This window comes from Somniosus microcephalus, chromosome 29 (genome assembly GCF_052327205.1).
Source record: "Somniosus microcephalus isolate GS21.2 chromosome 29, FLI_Smic_1.0, whole genome shotgun sequence".
In the NCBI taxonomy this organism is placed as follows: Eukaryota; Metazoa; Chordata; class Chondrichthyes; order Squaliformes; family Somniosidae; genus Somniosus; species Somniosus microcephalus.
Window position 1 is genome coordinate 37,247,827 of NC_141015.1, and position 27,222 is coordinate 37,275,048.

General features: G+C 47.0%; 1 protein-coding gene across 5 annotated transcripts in view; it reads right to left on the reverse strand.

The window, feature by feature from the left end:
- Positions 1-27,222, reverse strand: part of csgalnact2 (chondroitin sulfate N-acetylgalactosaminyltransferase 2) — a 112,103-nt gene that overhangs the window by 57,781 nt on the left and 27,100 nt on the right. For 2 of the 5 annotated variants that reach the window (XR_015074210.1, XM_085970611.1), the window contains exons 3-7: positions 22,052-23,536; positions 7,319-7,535; positions 6,585-6,686; positions 5,401-5,579; positions 876-970 (exon numbers count right to left, since the gene is read on the reverse strand). Coding sequence is in view for 4 of the 5 variants with exons in the window: in XM_085970611.1 (XP_085826737.1) it covers positions 876-970; positions 5,401-5,579; positions 6,585-6,686; positions 7,319-7,535; positions 22,052-22,706 (1,248 nt within the window). In the remaining variant the exon portion in view is untranslated. The remainder of the gene's footprint in view (positions 1-875; positions 971-5,400; positions 5,580-6,584; positions 6,687-7,318; positions 7,536-22,051; positions 23,537-27,222) is intronic. The other 3 variants (XM_085970615.1, XM_085970614.1, XM_085970612.1) reach the window with 3 other exon arrangements.

Here is a 27,222-nt window from a genome sequence, read left to right on the forward strand (position 1 = left end):
GGGCCAATATTTATCCCTCAATCAACATCACTAAAACAGATCATCTGGTCATTATCACCTTGTTGTTTGTGGGAGCTTGCTGTGTGCAAATTGGTTGCCACGTTTCCTCTATTACAACAGTGACTACACGTCAAAAAAGTACTTAATTGGCTGTAAAACACTTTGGCACGCCCACTGTTCGTGAAAGGCGCTATATAAATGCAAATCTTTCTTATTCTCCTCCCCCAACAAGGAACACGGAGTTGGTCCATTTAGAAAAAAAACACACCAACAAAAAGTGGTGTTTTCAGAAGACCCACTGATGTTGGAGCTGACAATTATATCAGAGCTGTGCTCTCTTGGGGATTGTTAGGAGGGCACATTGGAGGGAGGGAGGACAGGGCAGTGTACATTTGTATTACATTTATCCCATATCCAAGAGAAATATCGCAAAGCACTTCAATGACAATAATTTGCTTTCAACTGCAGCTACTGTTGTTATGTAGGCAAACACATTAGCCATTTTGCGCACAGCAAGATTCCACAAATAGCAATGAGATAAACGGCCAGTTAATCTGTTTTTCCCGCAGGTGTTGGTTGAGGGAGGAATGTTGGCCAGGACACTGCTCCTCTTCAAATGCTGCCATGGGATCTTTAATATCCACCCGAACCATCGGAACAAGTTAACAAGGCCTCGGTTTAAAGTCTTGTTTGAAAGATGATGACACCAATAGGACAGCACTTCCCCCTTAGTACTGAACTGATTATGTGCTCAACTCCTTTAGTGGGACTTGAACTGATGTAGGACTGTGAGGATCCAGAGTGTTGTAATCAAATTTATACAATGTTTTACAAAAACGATTAACAAATTGTATCACTTAAAATAAGCCACTCACCAGCTGTTGCTCAATGGATGGGGATCCATCAAGGCTGGCGTAGACAATAGCAGGATTGTACAAGCTGAACACAACAGGGTAGAAAACTTTTTTACCTGTAGAAAGATCACGAGTTTATTAAATGCTGCAAATAAGATAGGTAAAGAGATTACACTAATTAGTGTTGTATTCCTTAGAATTTAGACGGTTAATGGGTGATCTGATCAAAGTTTTCAGGATATTAAGGGGAACATAGAGTAGGTGGAGAGAAACTATTTTCTCTGGTTGGGGAGTCTAGGACTAGGGGACATAGTCTAAAAATTAGAACCAGACCTTTCAGGAGTGAACATAGAAACATAGAAGATAGGAGCAGGAGTAGGCCATTCGGCCCCTCGAGCCCGCTCCGCCATTTAATGCGATCATGGCTGATCATCCAAATCCAGTACCCTGTCCCTGTTTTCTCCCCATATCCCTTGATCCCTTTAGCCTTAAGAAATATATCTAACTCCTTCTTGAATATATTTAATGGCCTCAACTGCCTTCTGTGGTAGAGAATTCCACAGGTTCACCACTCTCTGGGTGAAGAAATTCCTCCTCATCTCAGTCCTAAATGGCTTACCCCTTATCCTTAGACTGTGACCCCTGGTTCTGGACTCCCCCGCCATCGGGAACAGCCTTCCTGCATCTAGTCCTGTTAGAATTTTATACATTTTAATGAGATCCCCTCTCATTCTTCTAAACTCTAGCGAATATAAGCCTAATCGACCCAATCTCTCCTCATACGTCATTCCTGCCATCCCAGGTATCAGTCTGGTGAATCTTCACTGCACTCCCTCCATGGCAAGAACATCCTTCCTCAGATAAGGCGACCAAAACTGCACACAGTACTCAAGGTGTGGTCTCACCAAGGCCCTGTACAACTGCAGCAAGACATCCTTGCTCCTGTGCTCGAATCTTCTCGCTATGAAGGCCAGCATACCATTTGCCTTCTTAACTACTTGCTGCACCTGCATGCTTACCTTCAGCGACTGGTGCACAAGGACACCCAGGTCTCGTTGCACTTCCCCTTTTCCCAATCTATTGCCATTCAGATAATAATCTGCCTTCCTGTTTTTGCCACCAAAGTGGATAACCTCGCATTTAGGAAACACTACACACAAAGGGAGGTAGAAGTTTGGAACTCTCTTCCGCAAACGGCAATTGATGCTAGATCAATAGTTAATTTTAAATTGGAGATTGATAGCTTTTTGTTAACCAAAGGTATTAAGGGATACGGAGCAAAGGTGGGGATATGGAGTTAGGTCGCAGATCAGCCATGATCTGATTGAATGGCGGAACAGGCTCGAGAGGCTGAATGGCCTCCTCCTGTTCCTGTGTTCCTACAAAGCTAGGTGGGAAAGTTGATTGTGTGGAGGACGCAAAGAATCTCCAAAGGGATATAGATAGGCTAAGTGAGTGGGCAAAAATCTGGTAGATGGAGCTTAATGTGGGAATGGGAGGTTATCCACTTTGGTAGGAAAAAATAAAAAAGCAAATTATTTAAATGGGGAGAGATTACAAAATGCTGCGGTACAGAGGGATCTGGGGGTCCTTGTACACGAATCACAAAAAGTTAGCATGCAGGTACTGCAAGTAATTAGGAAGGCAAATGGAATGTTGGCCTTTATTGCAAAGGGAATGGAGTATAAAAGTAGGGAAGTCCTGTTACAACTGTACAGGGTGTTGGTGAGACCACACCTGGAGTACTGCGTACAGTTCAGGTCTCCTTATTTAAGGAAGGATATACTTGCATTGGAGGCAGTTCAGAGAAGGTTCACGAGGTTGATTCTGGAGATGAAGGGGTTGTCTTATGACGAAAGGTTGAGCAGGTTGGGCCTATACTCATTGGAGTTTAGAAGAATGAGAGGGGATTTTATTGAAACATAAGATTCTGAAGGGGCTTGACAGGGCAGATGCAGAGAGGATGTTTCCCCTCGTGGGAGAATCTAGAACTAGGGGGCATAGTTTCAGAATAAGGAGGAACCATTTTAAATCAGAAATGAGGAGGAATTTCTTCTCTCAGAGGGTCGTGAATCTTTGGAATTCTCTACCCCAGAGAGCTGTGGAGGCTGGGTCATTGAATATATTTAAGGTGGAGATAGACAGATTTTTGAACGATAAGTGAGTCGAGGGTTATGGGGAGCGGGCAGGGAAGTGGAGTTGAGGCCAAGATCAGATCAGCCATGATCTTATTGAATGGCGGAGCAGGCTCGAGGGGCCAGATGACCGACTCCTGCTCCTACGTCTTATGTTCTTACGAATGGCGGAACAGCCTGTTCCTAAAGGAGAGATTCACGCCAGGAGGCACTGTACAAAACCTAACTAACAATTACTCAGTTACTTCCTAGTAATCTGGAGAAAAATGGCAGGTTATGAGCCAAGTGTCCAGTGACTCTTGGGGCCTTTTCTATCAGAGTCCAGTCTCTCCAAAGCTGTACTAAGAAAGCGATTGAAGGGGTTGAAAAGGAAGTTAGGGTGAAACGGTGCAAACCAATCCGACACAGATACATAAATTTGGGGTGTTCAAACTATGACTCACAGACGGCAGACAAAGTCCCAATCCACTCGGATTGTGTCCGCATTTATATTTTACACTCAGTGGTTTCGCCCGTTTGAATTAGCCTGGAGATTTGGGAAGGTCTAGTCGGTACTGCGCCCTCATTGTCGGAAAGATCCTCAATCTGGGCACAGAGCTCGGTTGGTAATTGGTGGCTGGAGGTATAATTCAATTTAATACGTACAGTCATATAAGCTGCATATTTCATATAAATGCAAGTTATTGTCGATATGTGGTCCACAGAGTTCCATGGCCCGCACATAAAGGTCCAGAAAACAAACGGTTTGAGCACTCCAGTAGTAGATGTGAGTAAAACAGACTTATATTTACATAGCACCTTTGAAGCATGCTAACTGTTATTATGATGGTAAATTCGGCAATCATGCTGTGATTCCACAAACAGCAAAGAGGTGAATGGCCATTTAGTCTGTTGTTTAGAACGCAAGAACATAATAAATTGGAGCAGGATTTGGCCATACGGCCCCGCGAGCCTGCTCTGCCATTCAATAAGATCATGGCTGATCTGCGACCTCAATTCCACTTTCCCGCCCGATCCCCATATCCCTTGATTCCCGTAGAGTCCAAAAATCTGTCGATCTCCGTCTTGAATATACTCAACGGCCGAGCATCCACAGCCCTCTGGGGTAGAAACTTCCAAAGATTAGCAACCGTCCGAGTGAAGAAATTCCTCCTCATCTCAGTCCTAAATGGCCGACCCCTTATCCTGAGACTGTGCCCCCTAGTTCTAGACTCTCCAGCCAGGGGAAACAGCCTCTCAGAATCTTGCATGTTTCAATGAGATCACCTCTCATTCTTCGACATTTTTTGGTAAGGTTCGGTTGAGGAGAGGCAAGTAAGCCAAGACACTGGGAGAACGGCCATGCTCTACTTCAAATAGTGCCATAGGATTGTAACATCAACCAGTGCCAGCAGACAGGGCCTGGGTTTAATGTCCCATCCAAAGGACAGCAATACTACGCTGAGATGTCGGCCTGGTTTGCGTGCTGAAGTTCTGCAATGGGGCTCGAACCCACAACTATCTGGACTTGGATACCAGCAAGCTGACAATTCACTATTTCACACCGCCTTCAGTGTGCCAGTGCAGCCTTCGGTCGCCTGAGGAAGAGAGTGTTTGAAGAGCAGGACTTCAAACCCGGCACTAAGCTCATGGTCTACAGAGCAGCAGTGATACCCGCCCTGCTGTATGCCTCAGAGACATGGACCATGTACAGCAGGCACCTCAAAACACTGGAGAGGTACCACCAATGCTGCCTCCGCAAGATCCTGCAAATCCATTGGCAGGATAGGCGCACCAACGTCAGTGTTCTTGCTCAGGCCAACATCCCCAGCATCGAAGCTCTGACCACGCTCGATCAGCTCCGATGGACGGGTCACATTGTCCGCATGCCCGATACGAGACTCCCAAAACAAGTGCTCTACTCGGAGCTCCGGCACGGCAAGAGAGCCCCAGGTGGGCAGAGAAAACGCTTCAAGGACACCCTCAAAGCCTCCTTGAAAAAGTGTAACATCCCCACCGACACCTGGGAATCCCTGGCCCAAGACCGCACAAAGTGGAGGAGAAGCATCCGGGAAGGCGCCGAACACCTCGAGTCTCTTCGCCAGGAGCAAGCGGAAGCCAAGCGCAAGGAGCGCACGTCAACCCAAGCACCCCACCCTCCCACCCCTTCAACCACCGTCCCCACCGTCTGTGACAGAGACTGTAGGTCCCGCATTGGATGCAGCAGTCACCTGAGAACTCATTTTTAATGTGGAAGCAAGTCATCCTCGGTTCCGAGGGACTGCCTAAGTAGTAGTTATTTCCTCAGCACTAAAGGGTCCCGACTTGTGTTTGGTAATGCCTAATTTGATTCATGCAGAATACTCTCTAACCTCACCACATACAATAAGATTAAAATGATCCTTATTAAACTCTAACAATGGGCGACTCACCAGGCTCTGTGTTTATCCGGCAGCTGTTGAGAAACTCAGGAGAGATATAAATATCCACGTCACAAAAAAACATCAGCACCTCGCCCTTCTCCCAGGTCCGGGCTCCCATATCTAGGCCGCGTCCCCGAGAAAACTCATCAACCAATGGGACCAGAGTGTAGTTGTGAAAATTAGTTTCACTGCACGGGAAAAAAAACATTTGATTCAACACTTCCAGTTTTAAACCCGTCGAGGCTGCATTAACAATTTACATAATGCCTTTAACAAAGTAAAATGTCCCAAGGTGCTTCACAGGAGCAATTATCAAACAAAATTTGATACCAAGCAACATAAGGAGATATTAGGACAGGGGCCTGGTCAAAGAGGTAGGTTTTAAGAAGCGTCTTAAAGGAGGAAAGAGAGGTTGAGAGGCGGAGAGGTTTAGGGAGGGAATTCCAGAGCTTAGGGCCTGGGCAGCTGAAGGCATGGCCGCCAATGGTAGAGCAATTAAAATCGGGGATGTGCAAGAGGCCAGAATTGGAGGAGCGCAGAGGATCTCGGAGGGTTGTAGGGCTGCAGGGGGTTACAGAGATGGGGGGGGGGGGGGGGGGCGAGGCCACGGAGGGATTTGAAAACAAGGATGAGAATTTTTAAATTAACCCGACATAACTCAACCTGAGGGGGCTGCAAGTATAAACCTACTTGTGTGGAAGAGTGCATCGCTAGCCCACCCCACCCCACCACACTGAGTCACTCAGCAAAATGTGCATGTTATTAAGAATGAGACATGTCCTATTTTGTTCAAGGGGAGAGAATGCGGTCGACTCTTAACTGCCCTCTGAAATAGCCTAGCGAGCCACTCACAGTTGTACAAAAACAGCTACGAAAAAAGACCTTCACCACATGGGCTGCAGCGGTTCACCACCTTCGAGGGCAATTAGGGATGCCAGGATGCCTTGCCAGCGGTGCCCACAACCCGCGAATGAATTTTAAAAAAAGACACTAACCTAGATTTCCTCTGGTCACGGTGCATTAGCGAGATGGTAACCAATTTCTCTGGTTTGAAAAAAAGTGTGACCAGAGGAAACCTTACCCCATATGTCTTTTATAATACTCCACACTGAAACGCGAGGTCCATCATTCTGGTGCCAATACTTTACGGCCAGTTTCTGAATAACGAAATGAAAACCCTCTGCATGGCTCACCTGGCAGTCATCTCCAGGATCCTCCTCACTTCGCCTAACCCTTCCTGGCCAAAGTAGACGACCGTGAGATAAACGTGCCCGTCCAGGTGAATGCACACATCCCTGTGTAAAACAACAATTGGAAACGTAGGGGTTTCACAGAATCACAGAAACCCCACAATGCAGATAGAGGCCATTTCGGCCCATCGAGCCTGCACCGACACATATCCCACCCTATCCCCGTAACCCCACGTATTTAATCCCCCTAACACTAAGGGTCAATTTATCATAGCCAATCAACCTAACCCGCACATCTTTGGACTGTGGGAGGAAACCGGAGCACCCGGAGGAAACCCACGCAAACACGGGGAGAATGTGCAAACTCCACACAGTCACCCGAGGCCGGATTCGAACCCGGGTCCCTGGCGCTGTGAGGCAACGTAGAACGGTTAGCTGGGCACTGCAGGCAAAGGGTCAGTCAAAGGAAATGCAGGCGCACCAATTATACAGGCACGTACGTGGCCTTGAAGTTTTGCTGCATGAATATGATTGTATGAAATCCCTTTGCTGTTTTGGTGGAATAATTAACTAATTTGTTATCAACGAGTGAACGCCTCCTTCAAAAGAGCAGAAAAATGAACGGCAGCTGCGCTAATACCCACACAGTGCCCAAATCAGATTTTGAAGAGGACCCATATAAAAGTATCAGGTTGCGTTGGCGAGATTTTGATTGCTCCCTTTCACAATGCTCTTACCTGAAATTCTGCATGAACTGGGCGAAGGCCTCAGTGCGGCCAGACAGCGGCACGATAATATTGATGATCTGGTGCGAAACATCGATTGTCTCGCTTTTGACTTTCATGAGAGGTCCGAATGGCCGGAACAGTGTGACGTGTTGAAACTCATCCAGGAATTCCTTTTTGTAGAACAGTTCATACAAGGTCCCTTTGTCTCTCTCTGTACGATAGTAGCCTGAAATAAGCAAATGTGTTGGGAAAATAGAAATGTAACAAAAAATAAAAGTCGTTTCCTTTTGTTACTGTGCACTGAAATACCGCAGTCCAGCACCTGCGAGATGCTGCTGACGGACTGTTTTTGTACCACATTACAGAAAGGAAATTGGAGTCATGGAAAAGCCGCAACATGGATTCACTAGGATGTGAAAGCAGAAATGAGAAAGTTTGAGATGAGAGAATTTAAAAAGACTTGGATTTCTACAGCACCTTTCACGACCACCAGACGCCCCAAAGCGCTTTACAGCCAATGAAGTACTTTTTGGAGTGTAGTCACTGTTGTAATGTAGGAAACGCAGCAGCCAATTTGCGCACAGCAAGCTCCCACAAACAGCAATATGATAATGACCAGATAATCTGTTTTAGTGATGTTGATTTGAGGGCTAAATATTGGCCAGGACACCGGGGAGAACTCCCCTGCTCTTCTTCGAAATAGTGCCATGGGATCTTTTACATCCACCTGAGAGAGCAGATGGGACCTCGGTTTAACATCTCATCCGAAAGACGGCACCTCCGACAGTTCAGCACTCCCTCCGTACTGCACTTGGAGTGTCAGCCTAGACTTTTGTGCTCAAGTCCCTGGAGTGGGACTTGAACCCACAACCTTCTGACTCAGAGGCGAGTGTTTAGTTGTGAAGAGATACTTAAAAAAATGTTTTCCAGCATTTTGTTTTTACTTAAAAAAAAAGGCTACATTCACTGGAACAGAGAAGGTTATGGAGATTTAATACAAGTGTCAAAATTATGAAAGGGTTTAAGATGGTAAACAGCAAAAGTATTTCCACCGGGCAGTGAATTGGTAACAATGGACACAGACTCGAGAGTAGCACGAGAAGCACAGAGGGGAGATGAGGGGAATTTTTTGATGCAAAAGGCTTATATTAAGATATATAGAATGCACCACCACCAATGGTGATTGAATCTCAGTCTGTGGCAGCATTGAAGAGTGAATTAGATAGACGTGATGAATATTAAAGGGTATATGAAAAGAGCAGGGAAATGGCATTGGAATCCAGGAGCCTGATTGGGGAGATAGCACCAGCATGATGGGCCAAATGGACTCATTCCATGCCAAAATATCTACAATTTGAGGAGGATGCTCAGCATAAATGAACAGGATGTTATGAAGCAAAAGGGCTCCTTTTTTTTTTTTTTTTTTTAACACCAATAACGCCATGCTTGTTACACAGAACACGTTGACCTTTTTTCATGCTTGCCAGCCTTTTTAAACCTGACTTTACCAAGCAGTTACAGTGAGCCTGTGTCCTCTCTAAAACAAAGAACGTGCACTGGTATTCTAAACGTCGCATGGTGTGCAGCAGGCGCAGTGCATAGGCCGCGGGAGCGCCGGGATGGACTTGTGGTTGTGATCTTGCATTCCCTGGGGAGATGTACCCCACAGGGAAGGAGGGTCGAGACCGAGTGCTCCCTGGGCTCCTCTCTCTCATCTTCCAAAGCGTCACTGCCAGAGGCTTATACGCAGGTCACTCAAGCCGCTATCGCAGCCAAGGGGGACAGTGCAAGAAGACCTGATCCGGGAGAGAAAGATTATATGGGGAAAGCGTTAACCTTCACAGATGAGGAGCGCCGCTCAGCCCATCCAGAGAGAACGTGCTACAACCCCCCAACCACATCATTCCAGGGTTTTTGCCTCCAGTAACCCAGAGGGGCATTCCACGTGTTTGTCAAAAAGCAAGATTTAACAGCAGAATTTCCGAATAGAACATGGTGCGTGATGAAGTGAGAATGCTTACGCAGTTCGTTTGTTTGAGGTGTTTAACTTACAGGGATACAGCATAAGAACATAAGAAATAGGAGGTGTAGGCCATTCGGCCCTTCGAGCCAGCTCCGCCATTCAATGAGATCATGGCTGATCTTCTGCCTCAACTCCATTCACCGGCCCTATCGCCATATCCCTTGATGCCTTTACTAGTCAGAAATCTATCGACTTCTGTTTTGAATATACCCAATGACTGAGCCTCCACAGCCCTCTGCGGTAGAGAATTCCAAAGATTCACCACCCTCTGTGTGAAGAAATCTCTTCTCATCTCAGTCCTGAATACCCCTTTATCCTGAGGCTGTGGCCCCTAGTTCTAGACTCCCCAGCACTGCTTTTTATCGATGCTTGTGGAAGCGGTGTCACAGACACAGAAAGACACAGAAACCCCTCAGTGCAGATAGAGGCCATTCCGGCCCATCGAGCCTGCACCGACACATATCCCACCCTATCCCCGTAACCCCACGTATTTAATCCCCCTAACACTAAGGGTCAATTTTATCATAGCCAATCAACCTAACCCGCACATCTTTGGACTGTGGGAGGAAACCGGAGCACCTGGAGGAAACCCACGCAAACACGGGGAGAATGTGCAAACTCCACACAGGTCCTGTTGCAGTATTATACGGAAGTACATGGACAGTCACAGCGCCGCGATATTTTTTGATGGAGTCCCTTTGCCCCTTGATCTCATCCGTCCAAAACGCTAGCTCTAATTGTCTCCCCATTAAAGCTTAACGTCCGACAGAAGCAGGCAGACGGGACGCTGCTTAACGTCTCACCCAAAGGGGAACAAAAACAGTGCATTGCCTGCTTGATAACTTAAAAAAATCCAGCGAAATTCTCAGCAGCCTCCTTTCATTGTTAGAGGTTGATGTTGATGTTTAGAAAGCTGCTCCTCAGTTAGAAGTTCCCCAACTGGTCTCCAGAGGGCAGTGCAAAGCACCAGTCGAAAACCAATAGCCCCAACCTTCTCCGTGACTGCTCTGGAGATCTGAGACAGCATTGAATGACCAGCAGAGCCTTCGGGTATAGGTTTCCACAGAAAAACAGACAGAATGTAATCAAAATGGAATTTAACTTATTCAGCCACTAAGGCGGCGGCCCTGGTTTAAAGGAGCGTGTTCCACAGAACACTGCATTTTACTGTAAAGCACTTTACCACATTGCCTCCACAACTAGAAGCTCGGTAGTGCTTTGATTGCACAATTGCCACGAGTGCTCTCAGATTTTAACAGTTTCAGTTCTGCCCAACTGAGCTGAACGGAAACAAGAAACGGAAATTGCCAAAAAAAGTGATTGCTTCCCCACGGCGACAGCTATGGCTCAGTGGGTAGCGCTCGCTCTCTCTCTCGCCCGAGTCAGATGGTCATGGGTTCAAGTCCCACTCCAGAGACTTGAGCACAAAAATCTAGGCTGACACTACAGTGCAGTGCTGAGGGAGTGCTGCACTGTCGGAGGTGTTGTCTTTTGGATGAGACGTTAAACCGAGGCCCTGTCCACGCTCTCGGGTGGACGTAAAAGATCCCACGGTCACTATTTCGAAGAAGAGCAGTGGAGTTCTCCCCGGTGTCCTGGGCCAATATTTATCCCTCAATCAACATCATTAAAAACAGATTATCCGGTCATTATCACATTGCTGTTTGTGGGAGCTTGCGGTGTGTAAATTGGCTGCTGTGTTTCCCACATTACAACAGTGGCTGCATTTCAAAAGTACTTCACTGGCTGTAAAGCACTTTGGGACATCCTGAGGTCGTGAAAGGCGCTATAGAAATGCAAGTCTTTTTTTTGTCCACAGAAGATGCTTTGAAGCTGCACCTCCTCTTATGACATCTGACCCAATGAGTGCTTCACATAAGCAAGAGTTGACAGTGCATATCTGAGCTAAGCTACTCACTGCTAGGTGTGCCATGTGTCCATGTTTACAGTGCGCAGGTAGCGTCCTCGTACAGGATCTGATGCCACAGGCACACGAGCCCCAACAGTACCCAAGGTTACCAAATATCTCCCAGAGTCCCTGGCATGACCTTTAACCCCTCCTCTTTGCCCAGAGCAAAGAAACGTGTGTCCATGGACTTACTGAGTGTGGAATTCCTATCCAAAATGGAAGTAGCCAGTAGCGCTAACCTGAAAACGGTTCTGTTCGATACACATCTTTAAAATGCATTTAGCCCACAGAACACCCTGATTCATCCAAATAGGAATTTCCCTCACATTCCCTCTCCCCTTCCCCACGACATTTAAACATTTTCTCCACAAAATCTATTCATCTCTGTACTTAAGAACTAGCAGCAGGAGTAGGCCATACGGCCCCTCGAGCCTGCTCCACCATTCAATAAGATCACCGTTGATCTTCGACCTCAACTCCACTTTCCCGCCCAATCCCCATATCCCTTGATGCCCAAAAATCTAGCAATCTCGGCCTTGAATATACTCAATGATTCAGCAACCACATCCCTCTGGGGTAGGGGATTCCAAAGATTCACAACCCTCATTGAAGGAATTCCTCCTCATCTCAGTTCTAAATGGTCGACCCCTTATCCTGAGACTATGCCCCCTAGTTTTAGACTCTCCAGCCAGGGGAAAACAACACCTCAGCATCTACCAGACATGCACAGTCTGTAATATAGATTAAGAGTATTCCGTAAAACAGGCTAATGTCACAACTTATTTTGATATGTACTCGTCCCACAATTTTTTTTTCCCCAATTGTGAACATAATGTGTGCCTGTGTATGGTCCCGAAGGAAGTCAATGACGGCCACAGAATTACAATCCACCTTAAATGGAGACCGGTCCCACTGTAATCCATTCCCCCAATCCACCCCCGCAGAGGTTTAACTAATGGTTAGTGTTGCATTCCTACACTAAACCCTCAGGGTCTGAAGGTAAAGAAAGGGCCCTGTGTTCATTGTCTAGTCCTGGTGAGCTAAGCTCAGTGGATTCTAACTGTACTGTGCTCAAATCAAACCACATGCAGAGTTTACTGTAGGAGATGGATGGGAGCCAGCCAGGCAGACAGGACAGTGGACTCTAGACAAAATGCAATACAAATACAATCCAGTCTCAGAAGACAGACGACTGCGTCAACATGTCTGCAAGTTAAGTGCACACTTCGCTTTGATTAAATACAGCCACTCTACAATCTTTTAAAAAAGATAGAAAATCACCAACAAATGACACACAAACACCGTCAATGTTCCCTCTTCTTTTTTGGGTGTGCGGCCCCTTTAAGGAGCCCATTCAAACTTCCGCGCATGCGCAGTTTTTCCACTGAGAAACCGGCAAGCGGCCTGCGTGGGAGCTTCATACAGTTGCGTGGCCGAACAGCTAAATGGGAATATTGGTCACCGTGCCGACAAATGGTATGCCGGCACCATGCAACCATACTAACAAATGGTACGCTGGCACCGTGTACAATAGCAAATGGGGAAAATGTTGATCTGTTTTTCACGGTGTTGGCCGGGACACCAGGAGTATTCTCTGTTCTTTGAAAAGTGCCTTGGGATCTTTAACATCCACCTGAACCACTGAAATGGGCGCAGGGTCTCATTTAGCATCTCATGCAGTGCGGCACTTCCTCAGTATAAGGCCAGTGTATCAAGATCAGACACTTATCCAGGTCGCAAGACTACAAGATACATACAGATGAAGGAGACCATTCGGCCCATCCTACCGGATCTTTTTTTTTTAAATGTTTGTTCTCAGGATGTGGGCGATACTGGAAAGGCGGCATTAGTTGCCCTTCCTTAGATGCCCTGCGAAGGTTATGGTGGGCCTTCCCCTGGAACTGCCGCAGTCCTCGAGTTGATGGCATTCCCACAATGGTGTCAGATGGAGAACTGCAGGATATCGACCCAGCGACGATTAAGAAACAATGATTATATGCCCAAGTAAGGATGTTGTGTGACTTGGAGGGGAACATGGATGTGATTGCGTGCCCAACAAAATGCTGACGGATGCTTGGGGCATTGCCGAGAGGCCGCCTGATTTTTTTTCCCCCTTAGCGAGCAGGGGCGATTGTTTTACAGCTTACGAGGGCACTTTAGAGAGCATTGTGTCAACAACCTAGTGTGAACTGGAGTCACATTCAAGTAGATTTCCTTCCCTGAAGGACATTAACAAACCAGTTGGTGTGGGTTTTTTTTTTTAAAGCAACCATCTGGAAGCTTTTCATGGCAATTTTTGTGGTGTTGAGTCCACAAACACCATAGTGGTTATGATGCTAGACTCGTAATTCAGAAGCCTGGATGAAGGATTCAGAGATAGAGACAGCAGCTGGGGAATTTAAATTCAATTATTTAACTAAATCTGGAATTAAAAGAATTATCAGTAATGGTGACCATGAAACTACCCAATTGTCATAAAAACCCACCTGGTTCACTAATGTCCTTTAGGGAAGGAAATCTGCCGCCCTTACCCGGTCTGGCCGATATGTGACTCCAGACCCACAGCAGTGCGATTGACTCTTAATTGCCCTCTGAAATGGCTGCGCAAGCCGCTCAGTTGTATTCAAGGTGGTGGCTCACCACCACCTTCTCAAAGGTAATTAGGGATGGGCAATAAATGCCGGCCTTGCCAGCGACGTCCACATCACATGAATGAATAAAAAAACGTACCCAACGATATCCAGACCCTACAGTACACACCACCCCCCCCACATTACAACAGCCAGCTGGCTTTTGCCTCCACTACCCTCGCTAGAAGTCTATTCCACGTATCGCTCACTCTTTGCATGCACACCTTACACCATTCCGAAATCTACCTCGTCAATTTGAATCAGTGCCGCGCTCATCCTGCTGTTGTGTTTGAAGCTGCGCAAGACTCTCGGGTTTTGCAACATACACGTGACCGATTACATTTCTTTCACCGTATTGCGCGCAGATTCTTGGCTTTCCTTTTGATAATGCTGCAGTCCAAAATTTTAATTAACAAATAGCTCACTGCCTAAAAAGCTACAAAGGATCAGAATCTTGTGAGAAGTTGCTGATATTTATAGAATGCCTGAGAGCTAGCAACCATAGGAACCTAGGAACAGGCAATTCAGCCCCTCCAGCCTGTTCTGCCATTCAATCAGATCCTGGCTGATCTGTATCTACTGGTGAGATGGGCCATCTTATACCGTGAAACCTCAACATATACCTCACTCTCCATTCATAGTTTTGAAGCAGATTAGAATAAGTATGAGGGCTGTTGTGCTCAAACAGATCGAGTAGCTAACCTGCATAATTGGAAGCATTTCCATTCACGCAAGTCCAAATATTAAATTGACCCACTTCAAACAATGAGGTAAAGAAAGAAAGATTTGTATTTATTCAGCACCTTTTATGACCACAGGACATCCCAAAGCACTTTACAGCCAATGAAGTACTTTTTGAAGTGTTGTGGTGTAGGAAATGTGGCAGTCAATTTGCAAACAGGCTCCTACAAACAGCAATGTTATAATGAGCTGATAATCTGTTTTAGTGATGTTGATTGAGGGATAAATATTGACCAGGATAATTGGGATAATGCCCCATCTCTTCTTCGAAATAGTGGCCGTGGGATCTTTTACGTCCACCTGAGAGCGCAGACGGGTCCTCGGTTTAGCATCCCATCCGAAAGATGACACCTCCGACAATGCAGCACTCCCTCAGCACTGCACTGGAGTGTCACGTCCAGATTTTTGTGCTCAAGTCTCTGGAGTAGAAGCCTCCTTACTGATGCCGAGGGAGATGGGATTGGCATATTGGCTCGGCACCCACGCACGGTCGGTGTCGGTCTGATCTCAGCTGTTGGGATAGGGGCAAGTCTCCTGGCACAGGAGCGGCACTTCCTTGCCCAGAAGGGAGAAAGAAAATAAATTAGTGCTTTAATGACACTATGGAATACTAGCGTGGGAACTCTTCGCACAGTTGTCTGAAATTCCTGTCAGTGGAGGAGTTAGCCTGCTGAAAATAAATAGGTTAATGCCTCTGCAAATAGAGAAAGAACAGGGTTCATATAGTATCTCACAGCATAATTTCTGTATTCCCCTCCCTACATCATGATTGCCCTTTAATGATTTACATTTTTGTGCATAAATCCAATTGAAAATCTGCAAAATTGAGAATGATGCGATTTAAGGTGATCGCTAATGACGTGAGTCGAGCCTGGATAGGAGGAGAGATCTCACGTATACAGTAATCCCTGTTAAGCAGTCTTTAAGTACCCCATTAACAGCCTACACACAGAAAGATTATGGGACTATATACAAGGTTCTTAATTCAATTCCCATTTAATTTGGTCTCAGTTCTGCCAACAAGTTTGTTGCTTTGTTGTTTGCTGTGGGAAATACATGCATCTTAAAATTATCCGCTCCCCACCTCCCCCATATGCAGAGTTTGTGATTATAAGACAAACAGAGCATCAGGGTTAATATACAACTCCTTGCAGGATAAACGGGCTGGGGGAGTGGAGGGCAGCACGACAGTGTAGCGTATCGGAACATTGACGCACTGGACCATGGGGGAGGCGAGATGCCCACAGAACTCACCAGTTCGGAGGTGAAGAAACAATCACGGACTGATGATGGGGCGGAGGTTCGGGAGCAGGTTCTTGGCCCTCTTGGGTATGGCAATGGAAGCCAAGCAGGGGCAAGGAAGACAACCAGTTTCAGCGTCACGAGCCTGGGATTTGCGTACGCGTTGGAAACAATGCTTTCAGATATTCTCCCAAGTTGCTGCCTTCTCCTCCTTTCCTGAAATCGTCTGCAGTTCTGTTGACACCAATTACCCTCCATGTCGAGGGAACCTATGCAGCTCAGCTACTCATGGCCTTGAGCGACAGAGCTAGTGGGGAAGCTATGACGCAAGTTACTTTGAGAACTATTTTGTTTCACCAGCTATTTTTCTACATAGCATGGATTAGCTCAAACTGCCCCTTAAATGAGGTGGCATCAAAAGGCTGCGATGAATCTCACCTGAATGCAGACTTTCACTGCTCTTTTAGCTCCTGTCTGCGATCAGATCACTGGATTTAACTCACCTACTAATTCAGTACCAAGCCAATGTAGGTCAGCGAGCACAGGGGGCGACGGGTGAACGGGACTTGGTGCGAGTTTGTACACGGGGCAGCAGAGTTTTGGATGAGCTCAAGTTTATGGAGGGTGGAAGGTGGGAGGCCGACTGGGAGTGCACTGGAATAGCCGAGTCTACACTACACTGCAAAAAATAATTCATGGGTCGCGAAGCACTTTAAATGAACTGAGAACACGGAAGCTGCAGTGTTAACGCAAGTTTACAGCACAGAATGAGGCCATTCGGCCCATCGTGCCTGTGCCTGCTCTTTGTTGGAACAGTCCAAAACGAATCCCAATGTCCTGATCTCGCCCCGTAGCCCGGCTTCAAACATCTGCTTCAATTATTGATCCAATTTTCCCTTAAAAGGTGCAATCGTCTCTGCTTCAACCATTCCCTGTGGCAAAACGTACCTTGCTCCAACAACCCTCCGAGTAAAGAGATTAATCGACGTCCACCTGAGCTGGCAGACAGGAGGGTCACAGTTGAACATCTGAGCCAAAGGACGGCGCCTCTGACAATGCAGCACTGCTTCACCACTGCACTAGGTTAGCCTAGATTATGTGGTCAAGTCCTGGAATGGGGCCCAAAGCTGCAACCCTTCGACTCGGAGACGAGAGTGCTACAGGAAACTCTCGATTTACCAGCACCTAAATAACCGGAAATCTCTGTTAACCGGCAAAATTCAGGAGTAGGTTCAGGTAAGTTTTAATTCATATTAGTGGCCGTTCCTGGAGCTTGTGGCCGGGTTCCTGCACCTGTTGCTAAGCAACAGGGACGCTTGGATCTTGTGGCCGGTTCCTGCACCTGTTGCTAAGCAACAGGGACGCTTGGATCTTGTGGCTGGGGTTCCTGCACCTGTTGCTAAGCAACAGGGAAGCCTGGATTTGTTGCTGTGTACGGAGCTCTCGTACCTTTTACTATACCTCTCTGTAATCCGGACTTTTTGATAAACCGGCACCACACCGGTCCCGGATAAAAAAGAGTTTCCTGTACCAACTAAGGCAAGCCGACACCTGAAAGGCTCAGACCAATTCCGACTGCCAGTCTTAGCGGCTGCTCTCGGGTATCAAAATGTAGTTATAAATCAGCAGCGCTAATAGCTTCTGCAAATTAGTTCTTTTTTCTATTACAATGTAATGGTAATGAAGTTGAGCCTGAGCAAATGGGGCCTTTAGTTGCACATTCCAATGAACTGGGTTGTCCATTAACTAGCGTGTACCACATTAGAAACAAATTTCAGTTAATAGCGAGCAATGGCCGTTGTTTCATGCCACTGATCACCCAGTTTTCAGTCAGGGGTAACGCACACGCACACACACTATTGCGAAGCGCAATGGAGTTTTCGCTGGTGTCCTGGTCAATATTTATCCCTCCACCAACATCACTAAAACAGATCATCTGGTCATATCACATTGCTGTTTGTGGGAGCTTGCTGTGCGCAAATTGGCTGCCACGTTTCCTATATTGCAACGCTTCAAAAAATTAAACCAGTTAGGCTTCAAGAAGAATGGTGTATTACAACAGAGTGCTCAGAAAAAATAAATGGCGTTGATTTTTTTTTTTTTATGTATTCATTCACAGGATGTGGGCATCTCTGGCAAGGCCAGCATTTATTGCCCATCCCTAATTGCCCTCGAGAAGGTGGCGGTGAGCTGTCTTCTTGAACCGCTGCAGTCAGTGTGGAGGCTTTTTTGTAGCGGTTTGATATGACTGGGTGACTTGCTCGGCCATTTCAGAGGGCAGTTAAGAGTCAACCACATTGCTGCGAGTCAGGAGTCACATATAGGCCAGACCGGGTAAGGACGGCAGATTTCCTTCCCTAAAGGGCATTATTGAACTAGATGGATTTTTACGACAACTTATTGCAGATTTATTTAATCAACTGAATTCAAATTCACAAATTGCCACGAACATAAGAACTAGGAGCAGGAGTAGGCCATTCGGCCCCTCGAGCCCACTGCACCATTCAATGAGATCATGGCTGATCTTCGACCTCAACTCCACTTTCCCGCCCGATCTCCACATCCCTTGATTTCCCTAGAGTTCAAAAATCTATATCTAAGCCTTGAATATACTCAATGATTCAGCATCCACAGCCCTCTGGGGTAGAGAATTCCAAAGATTCACAACCCTCTGAGTGAAGAAATTCCTCATCTCAGTCTTAAATGGCCGACCCCTTACCTGAGACTGTGCCCCCGAGTTCTAGACTCTCCAGCCAGGGGAAACAACCTCTCTGCATCTATCCTGTCAATTCCTCTAAGAATCTTCTATGTTTCAATGAGATCACCTCTCATTCTTCTAAACTCTAGAGAGTATAGGCCCCAGTCTACTCAAGCTCGCCTCATAGGACAACCCTCTCATCCCAGGGAACAATCTAGTGAACCTTCGTTGCACCGCCTCTAAGGCAAGTATGTGCTTCCTCAGATAAAGAGACTAAAACTGTGCCCAGTACTCCAGGTGTGGTCTCATCAAAGCCCTGTACAAGTGTAGCAAGACCTCCTTACTCTTATACTCCAACCCCCTTGCAATAAACCCAACATGCCATTTGCCTTCCTCATTGCTTGCTGCACCTGCACGCTAACTCTGTGATTCCTGTACCGGACACCTAAATCTCTCTGAACAGCAACATTTAATAGTTTCTCACCGTGGTGGGGTTTGAACTCACGTCTCCAGGTTATAAATGCAGGCCTCTGGATTACTAGTCCAGTAACATAACCACCATGCTACCGTACCCTTAATAACTAAGCTTCTCTGCCTCAGTTTTCAGGGGGATCCGAGATTATATAACTCCCAGGTGGATGTGGAACAGCTAATAGAGGTTATTACTCAAAAAGAATGGTACTGGAGTACAATTAAATACAGCCATTAAAAAACAGCACACAGAATCTTTGGGCTCGAATTTCCAAGCCCCGAGGAGGTGGGTTTGGAGGCGGGAGTGGTGGGAAAATTGCAGAATCGGGGGGGCAGGAACCCATCCCGCCCCCAACCCGCCTCTGTGCCAATGTCTCAGGAGGCGGGTATCCGACCTGTGCTGGGAGCCGCCTCCCCGAGGCGGGAAGGGGATTAGTGCTAATTAACTGCCTGTTAACGGGTAGTTAACAGGCAGTTTTTGGCCTAATCCCTATTTTTAGCCCTGAAGTGTGGGCTTCCCGACGGCTCCAAACCACGCCAAGTTAGCGAGGCGGACCGTCGGTCTGCAGGGGTCGAGATGTCCGTTGTGCAGGTGAGTGATGGGTGCATGTGTGCAGAGGTAAGTGTGTGAGGTAAGTGTAAAGTGTTTTAATAAGTTTTACTTACCTTTACTTTCTCCTGCAGGCTTCCTTCCTTCAGTTCTCGGGAGTCCCTCAGCTCACCGGCACAGAAAGCAGAATGGCCGCTGAACTGTCAAAAGCTGCAGCCTCTGCTTTCTGGTCTGGAGAGATCTCTAACTGAGTCTGAGTAGAAGGACTCAAGTTAGAAGACAGATTGTCAGTGTTTGAAAGCTTCACAGAGCTGTCAAACGCTGATTTTTCAATCTGTCAAAAGCTCTTGACAGATGAAATGTCACTCGCTGACGTCACCAGTAACCAGGTGTCCCTTAATTGGCCTGCTGAGCCCGCTGGGCGGGCTTAACAAGGTCAATCAAGGGAAAATAGCGTGGGTTGGCCACAAGTCGATGGAGGCGGGACTACAACCCAAAAAGTGGGAGTCCCGCCTCCATCACGTCCCCATTGACAAAATCCAGCCCTTTGTATCTAGAGTTAGAGAATGCAAAGCAAGTCGGTAATGTTAAACGTGTACAAGGTCTTAGTTGGCAGCAGTTTGGGAGCATTACGATATATTGTGTACGGCTCTACCAGCGGCTGCCAGTTAGAGACCCGTAGTTTCAGGGGGGGGCACGAGGCCGTACTATCGATGTGCACGAGCCTCACTTAATTAATATATTTACGGAGGTCTGGCCCCCAAGCCAAATCTCACAACTTTGGGTGAAGCTCTGCCCACAATGTGCGCCGCGGCCAATACAAAAACGGGCATAGCAGGAGTCCAGGGACCTGGCCTGCTTAAAGGGACATTATAGTCCAAGGATGGGGATTCTTTCGGGCACTCCCCGAGCATGTTTGAGATGAGTTGAGGAGAAGGCAGCAACGTCCAAGGCGTGCCTGTCCACACAGTAATTAATGTGGATGCTGTACATTAGTGCTCGAATAAATCTTTTTTCTTTAAAGTAGCATTTTTTAATTCATTTATTTATATGTGCGCAGCTTCACGGTTGGATTCTTTAAGATAAAACAGTGGTATTTTGCACAGACCTAAATTCCACAAACAGCAATGCAGATGATTGACCAGTTAATCCGTTTGTGGCGGTGCTGATAGGAGTGTTTACCCGGTCAGAGAACACTCTGTTCTTTTTTGATCAGTGCCACGTATTCCTTAACATTCATCTTATCCACCAGAGGTGGGAGGCTGGGACTCATCTTAAGTTTAATCATCTAAAGGACTGCACCTCTGACAATACAACACTCCTTCAGTACTGCACTGGAGCACCAGTCTAGCTCTACAAGGGCAACAACACCATTAAAATAGCAGGCAAAATGATGTCAAGTGAATGCATAAGGCAGTTGCATGCTTATGGCTTGTCTTAACTGAAAGTAGTTGGGTCCTTGCAATGCTGTTGGTTAAAACATGCCCCCAACAAGACTATACAGCTCTGTAACTATACAACTACACAGAAGGTTGTGGGTTCAAGTCCCACTCCAGAGACTTGAGCACAAAAATCCAGGCTGACACTTCCAGCGCAGTGCTGAGGGAGTGCTGCACCGTCGGAGGTGCTGTCTTTCAGAAGAGACGTTAAACCGAGGCCCCATCTGCTCTCTCAGGTGGATGTAAAAGATCCCATGGCACTATTCCAAAGAAACATAGAAACATAGAAACTCGGAGCAGGAGTAGGCCATTCGGCCCTTCGAGCCTGCTCCGCCATTCAACGAGATCATGGCTGATCATCCAAACCCTAGCACCCGGTCCCTACACCGACAGCCATCCCACCCAAGAAGCAGCAGGGGAGTTATCCCCGGTATCCTGGCCAAAAATTATTCCTCAACCAACATCACGACAAACAAATTATCTGGTCATCATCATGTTGCTGTTTGTGGGAGCTTGCTGTGTGCAAATTGGCTGCCACGTTTCCTACAGTGACTACACTTCAAAAGGTACTTCATTGGCTGTAAAGCGCTTTGGGATGTCCTGAGGTTGTGAAAGGTGTTATATAAATGCAAGTCTTTCTTTCTTTGTCATGCTCAACTCCATAACAGGAAACTTTGGTTTATCCGGAGGTTAACTGTCCGGAATGCTCGAGCCACTGGCAAAAATCAGGAGCTGTTTCGTTAGGTTTTTTTCTTTTAGTTGCTTTTTTTTCCACCAGTCAGGCTCTGCAAGGTCTCGCTGAAACTGTTGCTAAGCTACAGAGACGCTTGCAAGGTACGGCCGACTGTTTAGAAGCTGTTGCTAAGCAACAGGGTTTGTTGCCAGATACGGAAATCTCCGTATGTTTCAACATTAGCGCTGGTTTGTCCGGCAGTTTTGATGGGACGGCAACAGCTCAGTCCCGTCGGTGCCGGATAGCACAAAGTTTCCTGTACTATGGACCCATCACTTATTGTAAATATTCTATAGGGTACTGCACCTTCTACAAAGTCATTCTCAGTGTAGGTGTGTTTCTGCATTCGGTCATCATCATCTTCGTCATCCTCCTCCTCAGGGTTATTCAGCACCTCCAAGCCAGCCTCAATGGCTTCAGCGAAGTCATCCCTTCGATCCTTCCTCACCGCTTTCTCCTCCGGGTGCCGGGTCAGGCCCATCTCCAGCTGGTATACTTTAGTCAGAGTGAAGCTTTCAAAAGGCACCACCGCGTACTCGCTGGGGACCCTGGCGCCCATGCTCACCTCAGCCTTGTCGATCTGCGAGTGCAAGAACTCCAGCAGATCATTGGGAAAATTCTCCTTGCTGTTCTGGGCTCCTGCCCCATTGAGAGCTGGCCCCTTCTTCTCCTGCACGGATTTCAGTTTCTCACTCATCTCCTGGAGCTCCTGCTTCAGCTGAGTGATCTGTCGCTTGAGGCTCGCCGCGCGAGACAGGTAGTGCTCCTCCTGTTCCTGCAGGAGGGCCTGATAGTATTCTTTGCCGTATGGTTTGCCTGGAATACCAAGAAGGAGAGAGTCATTATCCGGCCGGGGGGTGCACTCGAGCAAGTACAATAGGGAGATGAGACAGAAAAACAGAGCGAGGCCGAGCAGCAGTCGCCGTGTCCAAGCCTGCATTAGAAGGCCTCGGCGGGGCATTACTACGAGGATCGCTTGCACACTCTCTCGCAGGAAGAACTCGTCACCTCATTGATGCAGAGTTTGCTCCAGTCTAGCCAGCTCCAGGACAGCCGTGGGTTAAAGCCAGGTTCTCCACGGTGGAATCCAGTTTTGATCAACACTCTTGCAGTTTTATCTGAGTTGGCAAAATGAAACGAACTTGGGAAATAAAAAAAGACAGTGGAGATCTTGGCTAGGCCTAAGCCAGTTGGGCCACTTAGACGAAAAGGAACTTTGAGCCGGTTGGAAATCAGATGATACTGCAGTGCTTCAGTACGGACAAGCTTATTACAGCAGACTCTGGTTGCGTTTTATCTCTGCCCTGCAGTGGAACTCCAGCCCATTCCAGGCGAGGCCCCTTTCAGAAGCAACTGGATGTCCATTGAGTGACGCCAGCTCCGGTTTATGGGTGTTCGTTCACCTGTATCCTATTTGCTCAGAGCTGAAGGCAGCAATTTCCAGCAAGCCTGGGTGCCCGTCAGGTTTTATACCGGCAGGACGAACCTCAAAGGGTAGCCGCTGATCAACAACAGACTTACTGAACAGTTTAACGCAGCTAATTATGCAGCTCAGGGCAGACCGGTGCTTTGTACTGCAGTTACCCTAGTGAGAATACTGAATAGGTTCAGTTCACGAGATGCTGGTGCGTCAAAAAAACTTTTTCCCAGCGTTCCGGTAAACCGCCTTGGTTTCTCTGGCAGTTATTCAGAGTATCGCAGCGGAGTGGTGCTGGCCATCTTCACGGATTTTACATCTGGCTGGACGTGAACTGATCAGTGACAGGAAAAGACACGGGAGCCTGCCTCCTCCTGAAAAGGACAGAGAGAAAAAAAACAGGTTAGAACAGAAATAAATCAGAAAAAAAAAAGGAAGTGGGTAGCACTCTCGCCTCGGAGTCAGAAGGATTGTGGGTTCAAGTCCCCACTCCAAAGACTTGAGCACAAAAATCTAGGCTGACACTTCCAGTGCAGTGCTGAGGGAGTGCTGCACTGTCGGAGGGGCCGTCTTTTGAATGAGACGTTAAACCAAGGCACCCGTCTACTCTCTCAGGTGGACGTAAAAGATCCCACGGCACTAATACGAAGAACAACAGGTTAGTTAACTCCAGTGTCCTGGCCAATATATATCTCTCAACCAACATCACAAAGAGATTTACTGGCCATTATCACACTGCTGTTTGTGGGAGCTTGCTGTGTGCAATTTGGCTGCCACACTTCCTATATTACTACTCTTCAGAAGTACTGGCTGTAAAGCGCTTTGGGACGTCCAGTGGTCATGAAAGGCTCGATATAAATGCAAGTCTTTCTTTCTTATATATTGCACCCTGAACATCGTAACATCGCCCGTCTCCGCCCTTGCCTCAGCTCATCTGCTGCTGAAACCCTCATCCATGCCTTTGTTACCTCTAGACTTGGCTATTCCAACGCACTCCTGGCTGGCCTCCCACATTCTACCCTACGTAAACTTGAGGTGATCCAAAACTCGGCTGCCCATGTCCTAACTCGCACCAAGTCTCGTTCGCCCATCACCCCTGTGCTTGCTGGCCTACATTGGCTCCCGGTTAAGCAACGCCTCGATTTCAAAATTCTCATCCTTGTTTTCAAATCCCTCCGTGGCCTCACCCCTCCCTATCTCTGTAATCTCCTCCAGCCCTACAACCCCCCCCCCCCCCAAGAGGTATCTGCGCTCCTCTAATTCTGGCCTCGAGCATCCCTGATTATAATCGCCCCACCATTGTTGTCCGTGCTTTCTGTTGCCTCGGTCCTAAACTCTGGAATTCCCTGCCTAAACCTCTCCGCCTCGCTACCTCTCTCTCTCCTCCTTTAAGACATTCCTTAAAACCTACTTCTTTGACCAAGCTTTTGGTCGCCTGAATTCCCAGTGAGGTACAAGTTTTCCGATCCAGGGCAGTTAGAGCAGAGCACCTCAACGTTTCTGTGGTGGGAGCAACTGCAAGACAGCCACATAGGAACAGGAGGAGGCCAATCAGCCCCTCGAGCCTGTTCCGCCATTCAATTAGATCATAGCTGATCTGTATCTTAACTTCATCTACCCAGCTTGGTTCTGTAACCCTTACCTAACAAAAATCAACCAACCAATCTCACTTTTGAAATTTCCAATGGACCCCCAGCCTCAACAGCTTATTTTTTTGGGGGGGGGTGGAGGAGAAAGAGTTCCAGATTTCTACAACCCCTTGTGTGAAGAAGTGCTTCCTGACATCACCCGTGAATGGCCTACCTCTAACTTTAAGGTTATGTCCCCTTGTTCTGGACTCTCACCCACCAGAGGAAATAGTTTCGCTCTATCTACCCTACATGTTCAAATGGGTATCCATAAGTCTTGGCTAGTAATGCCTGGTAACACTAATTTATGGTAAAGATGCGGGGAAAGGGGGCGAGGCGGGGAAAGGGGGCGAGGCGGGGAAAGGGGGCGAGGCGGTTGTAGAAAGTCAAAAGAATTACTTTGCGAACCAGAACTACGAAAAGGTGTTCTAGTCTAAAAACAGACTTATTAGCTAACAATGGCATGCAATAAAAACACAATTCACATTTTAAAACAAGCCTTCCTCAATTTCATTAGTGGGCAGTTAATTATGGAGGAAAACAAGCATTCTGCTGCTCATCGTTAAGAGGGGAACTCATCCCCTGTGGGAGGGGCAGGGAAGTAATAAAAATAATTCTCTTTAATTTTAATTCTTTGACAAGAACTTGTCTTTTTGCTTCACTTCCTCCCTTAGAACAAGTTACTTCTGTTTTTGCACCAACATTAGCGGATCTGCGATGGCGTCACTCACAGTAGGTCAGGGGATGCGCTATTTTATTAAGGACAGAAGTATAATAATAATAATTCAACTTTATTGTCATTGTACAATGCACAAGTACATGAACAACGAAATGTGATCTTGCAAGCTCCCGTGAGTCCAGTACAAATAACATTAACATTAAACGTAAATAGCACCGTCCTGGGAGAAGCAAAGCCGCTGCGTCTGTGCGCGCCGCCATTCCATTTCCACCATTCCTCCTGTCCGACAATCTTCAGCCCAACGCCCAGGCCTGCTCACCAGCCGCCCCTCCCGGGACTCCTTCCGTGACCTTCTGCACCTGGTCTTCCCTGATGGTCACCCCTCCAGGTACTAACCAGGCCTGGCTCTGCTTAGCTTCCAAGCCTTGCCAGTGACCCTGTCCCTAGTCCCAGGAACAGGGCTGCCAATGAATTAATCTACTGCTATGGCACAGCAATGTGACCTGGCCCGTCCCCTTAAGGCCACATGGTCAACTGCTGTAAATATGCAAGTCTGGACATTAGCCAGAGGCCAACTGCTGTTGTTAAGGGAATCACCAAAATTTCAGTACAGGCGGTGACCATTCAGCTCACTGTGCCAGTGCTGCGGTGAGGTTTTCAGCTGGAATGACCGACTCCACTCCCACATCCTTTTATATTCTTCACTTTCAAATACTTACTTGGTTCCGTTTTAAGGCCTTTGCCTCAATAGCCACTTGTAGTTAAGCATTTCAAGTTCTAATAACCCTCTCTCAGGAAAGGTATTTTCCAACTTTCCTCTTCACTCTTCTCGTGATAGTTTTGAGTTGGTGCCCCTGGTTACCAACTAACCAACCAATGGAAACAACCATTCAAGTCCCTCGTAATTTTTAATCTTCTCGAAACCCTTCATGATTTTGAAAACTTCCATAATCTTTGCTGTTTCAATGAATGAAGCCCCAATTTTTCCAAATCTTTCTTCAATCTCTCATTCCTCATATGATTCTAGTGAATCTTCACTGTACACTTCCCATGGCTCTAACATCCTTCCTATAACGAAGTCACACACACCATCCTGACTTGGAAATATATCGCCGTTCCTTCATCGTCGCTGGGTCAAAATCCTGGAACTCCCTCCCTAACAGCACTGTGGGAGCACCTTCACCACACGGACTGCAGCGGTTCAAGAAGGCGGCTCACCACCACCTTCTCGAGGGCGACTAGGGATGGGCAATAAATGCTGGCATTGCCAGCGACGCCCACATCCCTTAAATGAATGAATGAAAAGAATTTACGGTGTTTCTTCACTATGGTTTTTTAAAATAAATTCAAAATGGTTGGCCAAGTTGATTAGATCACTGTTACCTCTGGGAATTGGTTTTGAACCCAGATTACACACAATCTCAAACAGCTGTGTGTGTTCTGGACACTCACACCCCAGTTCCTAGTGAACTGTGTTAATTCTGTGGCTCTCCCATATATTCATCAAGATAAGGACTGAAATAGGGTACGAGAACTAAACAAAAAGGGCCGATCGTCACCATTCAAGTACCTGCAACGGTCGGTAAAATAGAGCTTTTATATCTAATACAGCAAATTCCCGGGAGTAATGTTCCATGATTGACAATTCCCGCCCTCGGTGAGTTTAAGCTCATACCAAGACTTGAGGGCACAATGTAGGTTGACACTCAGGTGCAGTACTGCATGGTTGCTGCATTATTGGTGGTGCCATCAT